Genomic DNA, 20,177 nt, shown 5'->3' with positions numbered 1-20,177 from the left:
GAGGAGATGGAACATGGCTTGGGCCCACACACTGGACACTAAATATTTCGAGCAAAGTATTGTAAATGGTCATGAAATGATACACCTACTGTGACTTGGAGTGTACTTTCCACTGGGATACTCTCCTTGAAGAATCCGGGATTAATCACAGACAAAGAGAAGTCTTCAGTGTAAATTGTTATCTCGGAAAAACAGCTCACTTCTGGTTCTTGGCTCTAAGAGACTTCGCCCAGCAGACCTGATAAGCGGAAGGACAAAATCAATACCTGGGAAATCAGAGCTCACTGCTCCGTAACCATGAGTGAGGAAATTGAGATAGCAGAGGCGAAAGACTGGAGGGAGCTTGAACCCAACTACTCCGTCAAAATCTTCCTGACAATCTTTTACAGCCTCATCCTGGTGACGGGTATCGTGGGTAACTCGGTCACCATCAGAGTGACACAAGTGCTGAAGCGCAATGGCTACCTGCAGAAGAACGTTACTGACCACATGGCTAGTTTGGCGTGCTCTGACTTGTTGGTGCTGCTCATCGGCATGCCGGTGGAGCTCTACAGCGCCATTTGGTTTCCGTTCTCGTCAGCAGGAGGGAACGCTTCCTGCAAGATCTACAACTTCGTGTTCGAGGCTTGCAGCTATGCCACCATCCTTAACGTGGCCACACTTAGCTTTGAGCGCTACGTGGCTATCTGTCACCCGTTTCGCTTCAAAGCCTTGGGTGGAAAACACACCTCTGCCCTCATCACCTTTGCCTGGCTGATGTCCGTGCTTGTGGCCCTGCCGTTGCTGGTTGCCACAGGAACGGAGGGACACATTCCCTTCCTGGCAGACACACCCGTCCAGAATCTGACGTTCTGTACAAACCTGAGGGAGCGCTGGGTGATGTACAGGGTCAGCATCTTCGTGGCTTTCATTGTCTACATGATCGTGTTGATCTGTGTGGCCTTCATGTGCCGGGCCATGGTCCTCGTCCTTCGTAAATCTTTAGGGTCCACGGATGGCACCATCAATGGTGCGCCCAAGCACGGAAGTTCAAAGGTCAAGACAGCCAGGAAGCAGACCATCATTTTTCTTGGTAGGTTGTTGGTTTAATATCTCAAAACAATACACCTTGTTCTGCCAATTGTGTCTGATCAAACAAATGATTTTAGAGCTCTCTGTGTCTTTATCATTATTGTGCGTATGCTGTCCCAGTTTTTGGAACTAAAGTGTTCACATTTGTCCGTTATTTTTCTGAGCACTATGTTTGGTGGTTTGTGTGTCTTTGTGATGTTGATACATTACCACCGTTGCCCGGGATGTTCGGAAGTGTCCGACAGCCTCTTCAGCTGTTTACACCAGCACTGAAAACACCACATTGACTTTGTGCCAGAGGTGGAAGTGAGAAAGGCTTTGATCAATATTTTGACGATTTAAATGATTGATTTCACACACTGACACACACACACACACACACACACACTGCTTTCGTTTAAGGATGAAAATGAAGATAAACCATCTTGTGATAGTAGCTACTGCTTGTTGTCCAGTCAAATATGGTAATACAGGACTGAAGTTACTAAATATTTCACAGCATTGGTGTCATATTTACAGTCATTATGTCAGGTTAAGGTAGTTCTAAAAGGGCTCCAAGTTTAGAAAACTCAGAGAAAACCCAGCCACTCCCACAAAAGTTAGTTCCAAATAGAACAAATACAATTCGACCCTGAAAAAAAGAGAGAGAAACCTCACAAAATGCCTTTTAGCTAAGGACTCTCCTTCCAGGCAGTCAGGTTTGCATTGAGTGCCAAATCTGCCAAAAGTTGGCCAACCCACATAACATTTCGATAACTGAAATTCCGGTGAGCACCGGTGTGGACATCCTGAGCACATCGGCACCATCTCGGTCCAATGGACATCAGCTAGCGTTGGACATGATAAGGGATGGGCCCAGAGATGTTAACGGATGCTGCTACTCTACACTGCAGACAGGCGTACATGTAAAAAAGATAGGACAGCAGACAAGCTCCCACAGTCCCTTAGTCATAGAGCAGAGCGGTCACAGACAATGACCACATGAATAAACAGTATACACTGACAAGAAGCAGGACACACAGGAACTCAATTCCTGACACTGGTGAAGGAAGCTGGTAAAGATTAACGCACTGTTATTCTCTGTATAATGTACAAATGCATATTGGTCAAAACAGCCCCTTAGTAAAGGATTAAGAAAGGGAAATTATTTTCCTGGTCAATTAAAACCAATAATGTAAAGCCTTAAAGGCAGGATCAATACTTTTAGACAAACAATTTTCTCGACCGCACCTTTTGGTTCATTCCCACTGCTCTCATCAACTCTGTTTTCAGCAGCTGTTGTCAGTGAAAACTCTCTGATGATGAACCCACTGCATGCTACCTGCTCAGCACCAATCCTCAAACAGACAAAGTCAAGAACTAGCTGGTAGACAAAGTGGAGCACCGAGCAGCTAAAGAGCCTGAGAGTTTTCTCAGTAGTTGTCAGACACCAAACAGAGGTGAAAGGTGACTAAATATGTGATTTAGATTTGTCAGGGGCCCAGAAACACGACTCCAAATGATTGCTGATGCTGCTCCTTGACTCCTGGATGTGTAAATAGGTCGTTGTTAGCCACAAAAATATAGAAATATAATAATGCATCAAATAATGCAGCTTTAATTTAGCACCATTGTTATCTCCAAGGAACGAAACTTAGACGATAAGAAGTAACAAAATATATCAGAAAGCTTTTGTAAACCGTTGTGTGTTCATGTTCTGCGAGTATGAAAAAATGAACGTTTTTACAAAGAAAATGTTCTGATGTCTACATTTACGCACACCAATCAGGATGCTCCTTTAATTATTGTCTTTCAATTAGAGTACAATACTCATCCAAGCTGAAGGACATTAGTAGATCTGCCTCTCTAATTGCAGAAAATGCATTTTCTAATGAAAAAGAGTATGTTGAGAAAGGTTTCCGCTTTGGAAACAAGCATTGTGGTAAATTACCACTGCATTCCAGGGCGATCCATCACCACATTATTGACACACACACACACACCTACACACACACCTACACACACACACACACACACCTACACACACACACACACACACACACACACGCACACAACCACTCTTTGTCCAAAGGCAGTCACCCATGATGTCATGTTAGTCAGTCTGACATTGAGCTTACTCCAAATACTCAAAGCTGCTACATTATTCTGAATCACAGCATTGGAATCCATTGTGTACTTGTGCAATCTCACATTATCAGAGTTTTGATTTTATAACCCGACTGGTTGCTGATGGAGTTGCAAGGTCAATGAATCACGTAGTTGCATGTAATTGTTACTTTTCTAGAAACACTCAAGGATTTCATGGAAACGTCAAACAGTGGAATACAAAAAAATGACAAGACAATAACACCGTTTATCCTTAAATGGCATCAATAAACCCATCACAGATCTTCCTTTTTGATTTCAGAAATTCTGGAAGATGTTTTTCACCAGGACTAAATCTATAGTAGGCATCCTTTACACTGTTGAGGGGTTAGCACTGTGACTATAACTAAGCTCAAGTCCTCAGGACAGCCATGTATCAGCACCACTGAGAGTCACTGAGACATTTAATCAGCCTCGCAGCAAAGATACATAAAAAATGATGGATACATGCTGACGTTCTGCTAACTCCTTCGCCATTTATCTTTTAATAAAATACTGACATCTCTGCTCATCTAACTTAACAAAAAAGTTTGTTTCTTCTTCACATACAACATGATTAATATGTGAGCAGTCTACTCCATCTACTCAGACACCTGTGTACGTTTTCAGTGTTTCCTTCCAGCCAGGGCTGTGGCACTCCAGTTGTGCTGATTCAATTACCAGCCAATCGTACATCCTCACCAGTTTAATTATGTATCAAGTATTGGACAGTGTGTGAATCAAATTGAGTTTCTGCGCTCTGATGACCTCAGAACGATGAGGAAGGAAGAGGTCAGCTGCATTACAACCGGTGCATACAATGGGGTTTTGTCCATTAGTCACAATCCCTGTGCAGCTTATTTCCCTGATGGAACATAATTGTTTTTGTCCGGCTGTTTCAATGTTTTCACATATTCAGATCGACTGGTGTTAATGGATGAGAATGGTGACATGGTTATGCACATTATGATGCTGTGGCCGTGATGGTCTTGATGGAAATGAGCAGTTATGATAATGATGATGTTGAGGAGGAGGTTGAAGACGGTGACAATGATGGGATGTTTAGCAGGAGGAGGGAAAAGAAAGATGATGACAATTGTATTTATAGTAAGGATTATGCAAATTAGTAGAAGATGATGAAAATAATAAAGAAGAGTGGATAACTCGGATGAAAAACTAGAGGCAAAAAGTAGGCCTATATAATAACCAGTCTGGTCTCACAGAAATAGATGAAATGACCACAAGCTCTTAACAGAGCATTACGTGGTGGTGGCAAGTCATTTGTTAAAATGACGTGTCAGTGCTAATCCATATTTCTATACCAACAATGGAACAGATGACTGCGAGTAAACTGAGAAAGGTCGCTGTGTCAAACCCACAGAGCGTTATCTTCAGACTCTGCAGTTATTCTCAGCTCTATGGAAGGTTTTAGTGTCTTTCAGCTCTTTGTTTTGGTATGCACCCGGCAACTTTACTGTTTTAATTCAGTCTCACGCCTATAATCAGATTCTTTACAGGCGAAGCATGCAGCTGTTTTCCACAAAACGCATTAGTTATAACGATAGGAGTTGAATTCGACCTTCCATGTGTCCAAGGAAAGAATGAGTATTCACATATTATACTCAATCCATTTTATACTACCCTTTTTATTGCTTTAAATACTTAAGTACATGCTTTACTTAAAATAGGGTTGGTAATGTATTTTCAAATTTGTTTTGTTATATTTGTTGAAATTCTCTCTACATTGCAACAACAATCAAGACATCAAATGATCTGACCCAAAAAAAGAAACAAATTGGTTATATTGGTTGATTGTCCCAGTTCACTTCAGTCAGGAACACTCTCGTCATAGATTTGAACCATTTATTGCAACAAATGGAAATACAGTTAAACTTGGCGCTGATGGCTCCGCTCTTTGAATGCTCCCCAGATTAGCAAGCAGCTACCAAGCCAAAATGGGGAGCACCGAGCAACAACCCCCAAAGGTTTACAGGAATGAGCCAGAAGTACATTTTTTAAATACATTTCAACCATTTGCCATGAAAGATGAACTCTGAACTAAAAAAGGGTGGAGGCTGGGGTGGGTGCAGGCAAAGCTTTGCCAACAGTACGGTCCGTAACAGCGTAGAATCAGTGAGGAGGGAGTCATATCTAAATAAACCTCCTTGAAGTGAGAGTGGGCTGTGATTAGTGTGTGGCCGATTGGAAGCTATGATTCAATTGGCTAGCATAGTTACAGCTGGGGGTGTATGACTTCCGTATCCTGCATTAACTAACATGATGCTTCATCTGTTGTCTTTGGTGGATTTTTCAGAACCACCAACTTCTAGTACATGTCTTTATCGAAGAAGACTACATAATGAGTCTGAGGGGCGTTTATTCCACAGCATTTCCACTGTTAAAACTTTAAAAAACGTACACGTCTTCATCTCTTCAAGACGTCTGCAATGCTAATTTAAGACCACATGAATCATCCTTTTTAAAAATGAAAATAATTTTGAAGCTGCCTCTTTTGGGAAGTGCCCCTTTACACTAATACTCTACTGATAATATTTCTACAATTTGTTATCAGTTCACAGTGAAATGTTAAGACATGGGGCCACTGAACAAGCAGCTTAGGTCGAAGGCCTCTTAATGAATCCAGGATGTTGCAGTCAGCCATTCAATCCACAAGACAGTCCAGGCGTTTCCCCCTTTTCTAGCGCTTTGCCTGAGAATAGGAATGATTGTTTTTCATAGATGACACATTCATTTTTTGGAACAAACACCATTTTGAAATATGTCCTACGTTATTGTGTTTTGCTCAGCTTCACTTCCAGCTCGTTCTGTTTAACATGTAATTCAAAAATGCATTACCTTCTGTTACTGAGGGAATGTATCCTTTCAATCAAACCACCTGCATAAACATCTTCATCACTCCAAAGCTTCATTACAGCAGTTTCAGCTTTCTGTTTGGGGAATAGCTTGTTTGTTCTCTCTCACAACTGTGATGATTGCATTCTCAGACTAAAAGACAGCTTGCATTATAGCCATTTATTTGGCAAATTGAGCAAATTTGCATTCCGATTACAACTAGCGGGCATTTAAAGGCGCTGTATTTAACATTAAGAACATTAATATAGCAGTGAACAACAATATGTAAAGATATAGTGGAGAAATGTCTACCTGAGCGGAGAAGGAAGTCTCTCTCCCTCTGTGTGTGTTGTTATCCGAGCTTCTCTGTGCTATGTTTGCATAGCCAGGCCGGTCATGCATGCTTTTAGAGCATGTTAGTGCATTTGAGTCGTCCTGACCGACAGCGTCATTGCGAAAGCACCCAACCTCCGGTTCCCTCTTGGGCAACCACTGTTAGCTCTGTCTGCACTTTGTTAGCACCGTTAGCTGCTAGCCGCTGGCCCGTCATCGCCATATTGAGAGCCGTATCATGCACCTTTTAAAGAGTGCAAACCTTCAAGTGATGATGCCCTTACTTGGAAAGCTCCAGGTTGGGAAGTATGGGAATGAGTTACCTTTTGGAAGCTGACATGAAATGTCTGAAAGCCACCAGCATGATAACGGGTAATCCTGTGATTTAGCATTGCAGCTCCATAAAGCTGGAGGATTTGCAAGATGCTGATTAATAAGGAAATGGTCAAAATTTATACAGCAGAGGTTGGGATGTCCTAGTGCACATTATGGGTCGAACTTCAAAAATGTCAGATAGTATATTTCCCATAATGCAACTCAAGAGTGTCTCTTTGTGAAACCCTTCCTGCCTAGTAAAAGACCACATCTTTTGCCTGAAGAACAACATTCTTCTCCAATCCTCATAGTCTTTGTCGGCAGTTGGATCTTGGATAAACTATCTGAAAATAAAGACTAACATACAGTGTGAAACGTGGAAGAATCATTGCATTTAAAATGGCACTTGATGCCTCAACTTTAAGGTAGTTTATTATATGTCTAAAAATTCACAAGGTTAAATCCAGAAGTTTAATATGTTTTTTTAAATCAAGAGTTGGATCAAAGTTTTAAAAGCTACAGGCTTTCCCAACATTGCGATTGAGACAGGAGTCATTTAGCCATTTATGCAAACAGTATGCTTGTGCTTCATCTCAGTAGGAATTGCGTGTGGGTGTTCACGCTCCACTTCCACACCCCTGCATTCAAGTTTTATTGCTCTATTATAACCATCGGACTGGAATATTGGTGTATGTATAAATATTGATGAGGCCAGTTTGAGAGGGGACTGTTTGTTTCTTACGGTTGATATACACGATGCTGTGATTTTTTTTTACCTCAAAATCCAAATAAATAAAAGGTAATTGCAAAAGTAATGAAGGTGTTTTTAGTTTTACAACTAAAGGGATAACTGTGTGACAAAGTAATATTCACACCGAAAAGTATTCAAAGAACTACATACTTGTTAGCCAGGCCATACTGTAGTCGCCTCACAGCCACATTATCATGTCCATAATAACTACTTCAAAATGCATAACCGCTCAGCCCTCATAAACAACAACCCAAGCAGCAATACGCTGGCAACTGGCCTCTGGCCTCCATCGTCTTCATTGTGGAATATTACATTTTACTGAATATTACTGGGGGGGGGGGGTCACGACACAGTCTGCTGGCATCAACAGTATTCACTCCCTTCTTTAATGGCTGCTGGCTTTTCTCTGCGGCATTAATCTAAATTTGAATATTAATTGTTATTGCAGTCGGCAGATAGAAAAGACGTGCTGCACATTGCATTGAGTTCCGCTCTGATGCACACTCCAAAACAGTCGCTCCTGTTGTACGCACTGATGTCAGTTGTCTCTCAAGTGGCCACGTTCCTGTCACTGGTCCACTTTACCTTGAAATAACTTTTAATCCTGGTTGGGCTCTGCGACTTTTGAGACTAATTAAAAGCAGAGAACATCCTTGTTAAGTTGCCCACACATCACATCAGGGACAGAAGGTTAATTGCTTTGGCTAGTTTTTTTTTCAGTCACTGGGAGCCAGCATTTGTGAACTGAATATTAATTCTGTTTTGCTGTCTTCACCTTTAACCTTTGACTTTTTCGGGCTATTTGTGATGGGAGCTCTCGGCGAGGCTGAATAGATGTGAAAAGAGGGTGTGCATGGACACTTGAGAAAACTAAGAGAGCAGTGAGTGCTTTTGGTATTCTTCAACACTTTTCGTCAAGATGTGTGCAGTGGTAATCCTGTCATCCGCTGTGTTATTATGTGTATCAAACAATACACAAAATAAACTAGACTCGACAGCTGAAATGCTTTGTAATTAAAGTCACATAGATGCCACGAACTTTGCAGTATATGTTTGACTGTGACATTTACCTTCCGGCTGGAGTGAACAGACCTTTAATCCTGCATGATCTCAACCAAACAAAAGGTCAAACTTCAATGTACACGCTAACCAAAAAACACTGCATACACTACTAGAATTTAGAAACAGCTGACTAAGCCTTGCCCCCCTTACCCACTGTTGCCACACCTGTCGAGCTTTCTGCTCACTGCATATAACCCACTTTGCAATGCTAACGGTGGCAGGTTTACCACTCGAAAACATGTATAATAGCTTCTCATCTCTAGCCAGCATCTATCAATTCTGCTTTCGAGATCAGATTTGATCAGTTGTAGCTTGCTAGCTAACAAAGCTAACATTGTTTAAAGGGGACGTGTCATTCTTATTTTTAGGTTCACATTGTTAAATAACTCCTGAAATCAAACATAATAACTTGATGCCATCTAACATCGTAACATAATCTTTGAGTGTGATATCCATTAAAGAGGGTTCATAACTTTCCTGGCCTCGTATTGTCTTACCTGCTCCCATCAGCCACCTTCCGCTGGCCTGCCAGTACAGGGCCATAGCTCATGAACTGCAGCGACAGCCCAATTGCCACCCACAAACCTCCTTCTGATCGATGAGGCTTATTTATTGTGTTCGACTACAGATCCTTACTCCCCATCGGCCTGTTTATGCTGCTTGGGTGGCCTCTTTTCCAACCCTTTTACCATCAACTATAAAATAAACCTCAGGGAGGATTTGTTGAGCCTCTTTGGCCAGGTCGGTGAATGCAACTCTCCATCCCTCCTTCCAAACCTTCCCTCGTCTGCCAGAATCCACTCTGCAATGAGTGACAGCAGCACAGTTAAGTAATAAGCTCCAGAGCCCTGTGGCCCCTTGGCAGCTAACATAGCTAAAGGCAAGCCTTCCTGCAAGTGACAGCCTGCACTCACCAAGCCAGGGAGACAATCCTGCAGATGGCTGAGAAGCGACAGTGTAACTTCATGGTGTGTCAGCGCTCTGAGGAGAAATCATAGGTTAGACTGCGGGGGGAGTGTGTTTCTGTATCTGTTTTACAATGCCACACTGTAAGGTAGCACACCCACTGATACGCTGTAGCATGATGTTAGGTGATCAGTTTCAAATTGTATTCTTCACTTTTCTCTGAAACTCACTCACAGACTGGGTCCTTCAAATAATGTTGATGGATTTGTTTGCAAAATTGACATATTATCGCCATATAAAGTTGATGACACAATCTGCCCCAGAACAGTATGTTCTCCAGCGAGTCTTTGACTGTTGTTTGGTGCTGTAGTGAGTTTATCGGAGATTTGTTGCACAACCCCATGTCCTTGCATGGAATGAGGTTGCTAAGGGTGGTGATGCTGAACCAAATGAAGATTTACAGGTTGTGAAACCAAAACAATCAGATGACAGATTTTAAAATGCTCAGAAGAGTTCGAGGAAAGTGAGGTAACAAGCCTTTCCGCATCACACAGTCAATTATCTATTGTTAATATTTAATAAGTGCAGCCTTAATAATACAATTTGTAAATAATTAGACAAAATATAATTGATGTAAATGTGATTATTCAGGTTTAACCTGGTATTCACATTATCCTCGTAATTAAAAGCAGATATGCTGACGTTTTACTGATGAAGTTGCAGATGATGAGGTGAACCTTCACAGACATTTGAGCACAGACTGCAGTAGTGTTCCCAGCCCCAACACAGCACGCAGCACTAAAACCTTGAGGAGAGACAAGATGGACTTACTGGTCTGGCCTGCCTGCACTCACTGGCAGCACATAACTCACACTGTGGGAGACTCATCTGGCTCAAATACCCTTTGTTGTAAGAATAATGATTAGTATTTCATAATATATTGAAGCGTTCTATGACACATTCATTGCATCATTTTGGCTACAAGGCAGCCGATAGAGGATCTCTTAGTTCTTAAATATTGTGAATTATTTCCCGTAGAAGAAGAGACGTTAATGTATGCCACATTAAAAGGAGTAAAATTGAATGTTGAGACTCCAGTGTCTTTTAGAAAAACAATAATTACTTTTTCTCCAAGAAGCAGCTGGTCATTGCTCCACTGACACAGTATGCTTTCAAGACAATTAACTATGAGAAATGAGCAACTGATAAAAGTTTCAAGTCTTCACTTCCAGACCGGATCTGAACACTGCTGAGCCTCCCTATTTTCAGGAATCTATCGCAGCAAAACAGTTTTCTTCCCTAATTAGGGGGAATAGGGGTTTTGTCATGTTGGATGTTGTTGAGGATGAGGCTGAACGCAGCAGTGGGAGCAGGTGGGGTTGGAGGAGCTTTATAATGTCCTTGGGGATGCTGTACTGTAAGGAGCTTTGCCTCAATCAAAAAAATAAATTGCAAAAAGAAAATGGCATGTTTTATCACATTCACCCTAAAGCAAGCAGGATATGAGAGCAGAGGATGTGCCCTGTAGGATGACTCATGAATCGCAGTAACATGCCCTTGTTGCTAAAGGTTAGGCTGCTGCTACCCCACAATTATACACACAGTTTAGTCCTCATTTTTATCAGTGAATTAATGATTTACGTGGATTGAATTGTAATATATAACAGACAATTCTTCAATGACTTATTTCAATGAGATAAGATAAAAATAACTCAAAGATAACAAGGGACTTTACAAGGGGCTGTTCAAAGTGACGAACCCACAGAGAATTATCACCAGCTCAATGGCAAAGTTAGCAACTAGCAGTTGGTGAACACAGTGGAGCACTTAGCAGGGTCATTATATGTTCCCAAAGGTCCTATGTTGCAAAGGTCCTATGTTCCTAAGTTCATGTTCCTAAGGTCCGATGTTCCCAACGGTCCTATGTTCCCAACGGTCCTATGTTCCTAAGGTCCTATGTTCCCAACGGTCCAATGTTCCTAAGGTCCTATGTTCCCAACGGTCCTATGTTCCTAAGGTCCTATGTTCCCAACGGTCCTATGTTCCTAAGGTCCTATGTTCCCAACGGTCCTATGTTCCTAAGGTCCTATGTTCCCAACGGTCCAATGTTCCTAAGGTCCTATGTTCCCAACGGTCCTATGTTCCCAACGGTCCTATGTTCCTAAGGTCCTATGTTCCCAACGGTCCAATGTTCCTAAGGTCCTATGTTCCCAACGGTCCTATGTTCCCAACGGTCCTATGTTCCTAAGGTCCTATGTTCCCAACGGTCCTATGTTCCTAAGGTCCTATGTTCCCAACGGTCCTATGTTCCTAAGGTCCTATGTTCCCAACGATCCTATGTTCCGAAGGTCCTATGTTCCCAACGGTCCTTCTCCCAAACCGTTCTCATTCCCAACTAGTCCAATACAGACGTTTGGTTATGACCCCTTGGTGTCACTTATGTTGAAGCAACAAAATTACTTCGTTAGAATAAGGAAAAAACTCATGGTTTGGGTTAGAATAAGTATATTTTGGCAACCTTGGAATGAGAACTGGATGGTTCCTCAGCTCTATATAGCACTTAATGGGGACCTGAAAAAGATATTCCCCAGCTTTATTCGCTTGATATGACATGGGCTGATGAAGAAAAAAAAACGTGAAGAGGAACATAGCAATGAGTTGAATATAGGGCCCCGGGAGAATGAGTCCATGATAACATAAAATCTTTTGAAAAGTTGACTTAATGTGTGTTGAACTTGGAAACAGCACCCTGAGAACATAGATACTGTCCCACATTTAGCAGCTAAGGAGCTGATATTTTCCTCAGGAATTGGTGACCAAGACAGAGATCAAGACATGATTACGGTGTTTGCAGTAGAGCGACTGCTGTTAGTTTCCTGTGTGACACTCTGACAACAACAACCATAACATGTTGATCATTGCTGCTAACTCTTTTCTCCTAAATGGTCATGAGATTGTTAATGCTTCAGTCACAGCAGGTTTGTTGCTATTGTCCCCATCATCACATTGCTCTCATTAGAGATGAACAGTAATTCCAACATTCTTTCCTCAATGATCTTCTAATCAATCAGTCATGGAACTGTAGCTGTAAAGAGGATGTGACTGGATACAATTAACAGCTCACAGCTGTTTGCTTGGAATTGTTTTTTGTTTTACCATTGATAGCACCAAAAGCACACACGCTTTTTTTCATCTCTACTTTCTCCCTTTATCTTTTTGTTCACTGAGCTCGCCGGGAACCATATGGTAGAAATAAATAACACGGTGGAAGTCCATTTACCTTTTCTGATCCCTGATCAGTTCAACCCCTGAATGAGCTGAGTGGGTCTGTGTGTGTCATAGCTTTTGAAGAACGTTTATCTTGCTCATCGTAAAGTAAATAAAGTAAATAAACGTGTCTTATTAATCCCAGCTGCATTTGATCTACAAGACACCTAAAATGGCATGCGTAAATGGTCCAGAAAACTTTCAGAACATGCATCTGGCATTCAGAGTAAAAGTGGGGAATTATAGTTCAGTGATAAGTTGTATCAGAATTGAAATATAACTAAAATACTCGCAGGCAGTCCTTTTTATTCTGAAGGCCAGAAGAAGTTTTGTCAAATTCTTCCAAATATTTCTCCTCTTCTTTTTTAAAATGTGAAACGAGTCTGTGCTGAAAGGATCAGAGCGCAGCAGACTCTTCCCTAAAGTCGGCTCTTGTTGCCAAGATGTGGACTGATCAAAAGAAAGAGTAAACTGAGACATTGTGTTCAGCATACTCTTTGTTCGTCTGCCCTGCTCAAGTATGACGCCTTCATTTCATCAGGGTAAAACCAACCGCTGCTTCAGTCTGCAATTCTCTCCAGAATTACTGAGATGGATGCAGACTTCTGTGAGTTGTTTTGAGTACACATGGTGCTGCACTCTTTCAACTGAATTCGTAGAAAGTAATCAAAGTGTTATTCAGAGCTGAACTACTTCCTGCTGCCTTTGGTTTTGAGAACACTTTAATGAGGTCTTGGATTTGTCTCGGCATCCTTTCTGTATTATTCTGACTCTGTATTATAGTAGCCTAATGTTGTTGGTGTTTTGTGCATTGTTGCTAACAGTGTATTAAATATCATATAACCAGGGTCAAAATGTGCAGGGAAAAACTTGAGTTCCATTATTATTATTATATTGTCAAAGACGTAACCCACGTTTTTCGGGCATCCGCACTGAACTGTGTTAATGGCATATCTGTAGATACATGAGTGTGTCTGCATTTGTGTGTCTTCAGACAGAAAACTAAATTATTTGCCCGAATTTGACCGCTGGACCGTCCGTGCTTATTCGCCCAAACAGTAAGTGTATCGACCGTAAAGACTTGCTCGACATATTGTCTGTATGGCTTTGTTAGTTAGTGATGAATTGATGTGGAAAACAGCATATCGTAAGAGTTCATGCCAAATTGTTTATTTTAATAGTTGATGATATATGATTGCAGCTAAGGTAACATGCTTAAGCTATTCTTCTTATATCCTATGCTAATTTCATACTTCCCTGTTAGCATAATACCTATATTTACTATGACACTTATACAAGCATTATTTCATTTTTTTTATATGTAAATTCAACATGTCATGTTGTGTTTGTTACAGTTTTAAAAAACGAACTACCGTAGTTCAGTCAACTGTAGAAATGGAATCCTGGCTCTCCTGTAGATATTTGAGTAGTTCTTTTTCCAGATACAATCGCCTTTCGTAGCCTTTTCTAGTCTGAAAGTTTGCTTCATATTCAGCCCGAACACATCTTCACAGCAGAGTCGACACAGCTCTGATGTATACCTTCATCACAGGATTAGCCAGTCCATCTGTTACTGGTCACATCATCTATAAACGAGATTACTTATTATCACTGCCTGACATGTGGGTTCATTTACACTGAAGAACTTATGACTGGCAGCACTATAAAATCTTGGCACACACAACGTCCTGGAAAGTGCAAAGTACAAGAGTGATACCATTACCATGTTAATTTACAACGTTGTTGATAAGTCTTGTCATCCAAGACCAAGATATTTGACCTCACTGCTCACCTATAAGGGCACTCTTTACACCTAAGTAAGATTGCATTTCCTTGTTCAGCTTTGAGCCGGCACCATCATGCGAGCGTAAACACAACAGATGTTGTAGATCAGCTCTGCTGACAGAAAGTATGTCTCCATACATAAAAAGATTAATTATGGGATTATGAATCCACCACCACCAGATGTTTTACAAGCATGTAGCTGCCCAAACAACATGACCGGACATAATATCCCACCCTCCTTAACCCCAATAATGATATCAATTCTCTAATCTGCATGATCTGAAAGTGAAATGAAAACAAAACCAAATTAAGTCAATTGATTCCTCCACACTTTGCATGACTGATTTGATTTAAAGCATTAAAGAAACAGGGAATTATTGACAACAAAAACCTGTACAATCTTTTTTAGCCTCAGCCCGATCCTAGAATTGAATTAGGTTTGGTTAAGGTGACACAAGGACCTTCATTGAAGAGGAAGTTGGTGTAGTAATGCTTTTGACAACAATTTAAACTTTTGCAATGTCACTCGAACAACATAATCTAACCCCAAACTAACGCAAAATCTACACAATAACATTATTGTTCAGTAAATGTTCAGTAAATATGTGACGAAAACGATCTGCAACAGAATTATGCTCTCTTCAAGAACACCTGTGCATATTCAATAGCACCCACTCCAAGAGAATAAACTAGAGCACCCATGTCTCCATGAGGAAATCTCCTTGAAAATAATTAGATCACTTCCATTATGAACAATATTCTTCTGTGACTTACTCAAGCTATAAATTATTGCTCAAGTGCTTCAATGACTGAGGATCGTCTGTTAAGCTTGAAATGAATTTGCTCACACTCAGACCACCATTACAGACAGTCACTTCTTTCTCTGTTTGCAGTCGATTTGTGCCTGACAGACTAATAAATGCCTGTAAATGTTCACAGTCTGAGAGGTTTCGTGGAGAAGATGTTATGAATCCAGCTGTTAATAGCAGGAAGAAACCTTCATATGACCTTTTGTTGAAATCAGTCTTCATGGTTTCATTTAATCTTTGTCGGTGTTTGCCATTAATAAGGACAGCGCAATTTATGCCAGAAAACTTCAAAGAATTATCAGAAATTTCTTGACGATTTGAAATGAAGGATGTTCTTCTGTGATTGGTCTACATGTTCCTGTCTGAGTTGGCCTGCGAGTTAAACCCAGCCATCTGGCAACTCAAAAACTCATTAAAATGCAGTTGATATGCCAGAATTCCTAACTACAAAAAGCTCCTGTATATTCTCTGTGGGTGTAAATCATACACGGCGCCTCTGTCTACTCTCTTCTGATAGTGTGTGTGGGTTGAAGGGATATTTGTACTCATTGTCACAGGCTTTGATAATGTTTTCCTTCATCACAGGTTGCTTATTATCCACAGAACAGTCTTTCAGCACAACTTCCTGCAATGTCTGAAGAGAAAATCTGACCAAATCAATAAGACGGCTGCTAGATTATTTACTCATTGTTCTGCACAACTCTCTTTTATTTTCCTTTCCCTCACCAATACAGAGGTGGTTTGTATTAATGCGTGGCTTTCACATTGAAGTATATTCAGTCACTGTAATATTAAATGATTAAACACATTTGTTCATTATGTATTATTAATTATGTATCAGCCCTGAAAGTGACAATACGTTGTTCAAAGTTTATTAGATAAGTCAAAATAGATGATGTTGTTGTTAAATAATAAAAATGGAGCATGAAAAATATAAAGCTTTACACTTTAATATGTAATAATTTGGTAAAACCAAAGCAAAAAGCTTTTTCCTTTACCACTAATAAATATTTTTTTTACCCCTCAGTGACTCATTTTATCTCCGACTACTTTGTGGTCGCATTTAATCAATCATAGGCTACTGCATATTTTCCCCATGCAGCAATTCCCATTATCCCCATCACATTTCTGTCTGTGAAGCTTTATATAGCGTTTGTCCGCGCTATCTTGGTCGCAACGTTTTAGCTAGTTACAACCGTTTACAAGTGATGCAACAGCAGTATGCATCATTTAAATAACTTTATGTTTTGATGATGTCATTTTATAATGAAAGTTCGCTTCAGCTAGGTATCTAGCTGAAAAGGCTGGTGCTCAGTGTGCTACGCATATACATTGACACACTCATCTCATTATCATAGCCTCATAAAGTAAATTGGAAATAAAGTGGGAAAAACTGATAATTAGCTCATTTTTTTACTTATCGGAGATACGAGTATAAAGCCATTATAATTACAGTATTTATTGATGCATTAACTTATACTATTTAACTTTCCAGTTTCGAGATCTAAATAATTGTTCAGTGATAATTAAGGTAAAATATTCCATTTAGTGATTCCACATACATAAACTACATATTTTGCTTTGCATTGAGAGAGGTAATAAGTAACCTCTATTTCCTCAAATCACACGACAGTAAATCTTGTGGCAGACTGAAATTGATATCTTTTGAGGGTGAAATCAGTTGCATTGTCACACAACAAACAGTGAACTAGAATCCTGTGCAGAAATGGCGGACCCTGCCACGAACGATGAAGATGACTAAATAGCAAATCGTACGACAGTGAGATGTTTACACAATGTCAACATTTTTATTTACTCTCTATTGCTGAGAGTATCAAAATGGGTTTTGATTTCATGAAAATCTTGAAGATTATCATCTTTAAGAGAGCGAAAATCTGAAACCCTTTGGAAGTGAAAGGATACACTCTGATCACCAACTTTCACAGCTGCATGTGACGTTGATGTTCTGTTTTCTCCTCTCAGCACAATGTTAAACGTGTTTAACGTGTTTACTCGAAATAATTGCTCTACTTACCCTATTCTCCCCCACCATGTAGTGCACCATGGAGCTAAGAAGCTCGATGACACTCCAATTACAGCAGAGACAGACAATTAATTGTTCCAATAATCTGGTTTAATTGCTTTCTAATTAGCAGAGTTATATTTCCCCCCTTTGGCAAGGAGACAGTCACTCTGTGTGCGTTAGTGTGTGTGTGTCAGAGAGCTTGGGGACACCACTGATGAGACTGTGAGCTTAGACTGAGGTTTTGAGGCGGGCTTATTCAGCATGTCAAGAGATGAATTATAATAACAATAGTGAATTTTTTTCAACAACAGATGAGTGCTTCACATATATCCAAGAGTGAACACACACACACACACACACACACACACACACACACACACGTTCACATCTTCTGCTGCACACGCTCCTCTTTGCGGCGACGTTACTGATCTGTGCTGACTCAGTGGCAATTTTCCAGATGAGCGCTTAGACTGTGATCAATGAGCCGACGTGACAGGTAAAACCAATTTCAAAAAAATATATATCCATCTCAAAGAAAGATACTGCCATTTCATACATGATGTGTTGCCTCAATCGGTGTAAGACCACCAATAATAAAGCAAGCCTTGTTTTCTAATCAAGCTGCATCATCACTCTAAGTGACATTTTAGTGGCCTATAAAGTTTGAACGCTGTACGTTTGAAAGGCCATTACTAACTGCCAAAATGCATCATCCCTCAAAGTTGTATTAAACTGGAGGAGTGAAGTGTGTGGCGTTGACAATATCTTGATTTGGAACGTGAGTGTCCTTTATAAGGGTGAAAGGACAAAGGATGGCACTTTACAACGTTTTCACGTTAGAACAGTAGTGGTGTACGGGACATTGTGTTCGAAAGAAAACTGCCTTCAATTATAGCATCCCCTTTTGTCCAATCAGTTTGGGCAAAACTCATGTTCCTAAATGCTGGAACTAGGGATGGGGCGATAAAAAGTACTCACAATGAATTGATCATGGGGAAATTCCATTTTCGGAATAATAGTGAATATCCTCACATGAGTGACTTGAAAAAGCTGTCGAGCTTGCTATCAGGGTAGAGATGTGGAAAATAGAACCTGGTTTTAAAATTACAAGAATTATCATGCAAGAAAGAACAGACTCACGCAATGTTGCTATTTTCCCTTTACTTATGCAGGGGGACCTTATGATTACCTTATTTAAGATTGTTTAATCTTTTGTTTTTCCACAAAAAAATGTCCTATCTGTGATGCATTAAATACATTTGTTTCTAAAGAAAATATAAGGGTGATTCCAGCATGTTTAAATAGCCTTTTAGTCTTGTCTAAATGTAAAGAAACGTGACTTGACTTGACACAACCTCCTGCTTTTGCCTCTCTGTGATGAGAGCTCTTCACAGTTGCTTTTTCCTGAAATGACACTGAGATAATAACAAGTTCCTCAGCAGTCTTGGACGACGTATTATAAACAAATGTGCCGATATCTGTGTTCGTCAGCATGAAGTGATGTCTCATGCCAGATCATTTTGGAAATGATGAATTGATGAATGATGAATTCCCATTAAAAACACTGCAGGGGGAAATGGATAAACACCAGATTAGAGAACAATGACGTGTTAGTCCTCCTGAAGAGTAAGCCCATGACTCAGACATGAGACGTCAGCGGGCCGGTTAAGCAGTCACAGATGTGGTCCTGTGTGCTGGAGGTCAACGCACTGGGTTTCACTTTTGTGAATCAGTGGCAAACACAACGTAGGTACTCAAAGGTGCATGTGTAATGTGGGTAGCTTTTGGTCACATTTTGGAGTATAGTTAGAAATAAGAAAGAATTGGGAGGAATAAAAAAATAGCACGTATGATAGGCTTGATTTCAATCATGTCTGTCCTTCCCTATAAAGGGAAAGAGTGATGCTGTCTGTTATCACCGGTTTCCGATATCAGATGATGTGACAGAAGCGGTACTGTGTAATTTTGCAATGATTAGCTTTCCAACTGCAGTTCTACTTCCAAAAGATTTGTTTACATTGAGTCACAAAACACTATGGGCTGCAGGTGAGAACTCCCATCTATATTTCTTTTGGCAACTACAGCAAAACCTTGGCTCTTCTTGTATAATTTTCTTACAGGAATAGTTTAATATTTTGGAAGATATACTTGTGTACGTACTTATAGTTACTTATCAAGACTTGGATGAGAAGATTGACACCACTCACATCAGAGTGGTATCAATCTACTCAGAAAGAAAGCAAATAAGAGTATACAGTATATTTCCCAAAATATCACTCTTCCTGTATTTTCATATATCTTTTCATGGATTTCCTTTTCTGTAAGCGTGCCCGCCTCTCTCTTCAACATTTGTGTTTCTGACTTTGTCTTAGGTCTCATCGTGGGATCCTTGATGGTGTGCTGGCTTCCCAACCAGATTCGTCGTCTAATGATGGCCTCCGTGCCCAAGTCCCGCTGGACCATTTCCTTCTTCCGGAGCTACGTTACTCTCCACCCAGTGGCCGACTCCTTCTTCTACCTTAGCTCCGTCCTCAACCCGTTCCTATACAACCTCTCCTCCAGACAGTTCAGGGAGGTTTTTGTTCAGGTGCTGCGGTGCCGCCTCACCATCGAACACATCAACAAGCGCACAGTGCGGAGCGCCCACGCTGCCTCTGCACGCTCCCTCCAGCCCCTGCTGATCAAGTCATTGCGTCGCAGCAGGGCCAACCGTCCCACCCTGGCACAAGACAAAAGTTCTCCCACCTTTACAACCTTTCAGAGTCAAAGTGACTCAGGAGTGGCATCAAATACTGAAACTTCCCTCAGCCTGACTGAAGAGTCCGATACAATTCCCAAAACAAAGACAGACGTACCATCAGAGAGTGAAGTATAG

The 20,177-nt window shown here is 40.7% G+C and overlaps 1 protein-coding gene across 1 annotated transcript; it reads left to right on the top strand.

Moving 5' to 3' along the window:
* On the top strand, positions 1-20,177 carry gpr39 (G protein-coupled receptor 39; the record flags this gene model as incomplete). The annotated part of the gene is made up of 2 exons (XM_079277211.1): positions 1-1,072; positions 19,675-20,177. Exons 1-2 carry the CDS (start codon positions 298-300, stop codon positions 20,175-20,177), a joined length of 1,278 nt encoding a protein of 425 aa, XP_079133337.1. The 5' UTR covers positions 1-297.

The sequence above is a fragment of the Melanostigma gelatinosum genome, assembly GCF_949748355.1.
Source record: "Melanostigma gelatinosum genome assembly, chromosome: 10".
Classification (NCBI taxonomy): Eukaryota; Metazoa; Chordata; class Actinopteri; order Perciformes; family Zoarcidae; genus Melanostigma; species Melanostigma gelatinosum.
The sequence above is the reverse complement of the archived record's forward strand: the minus strand, read 5'-3'. Positions and strand labels throughout refer to the sequence as shown.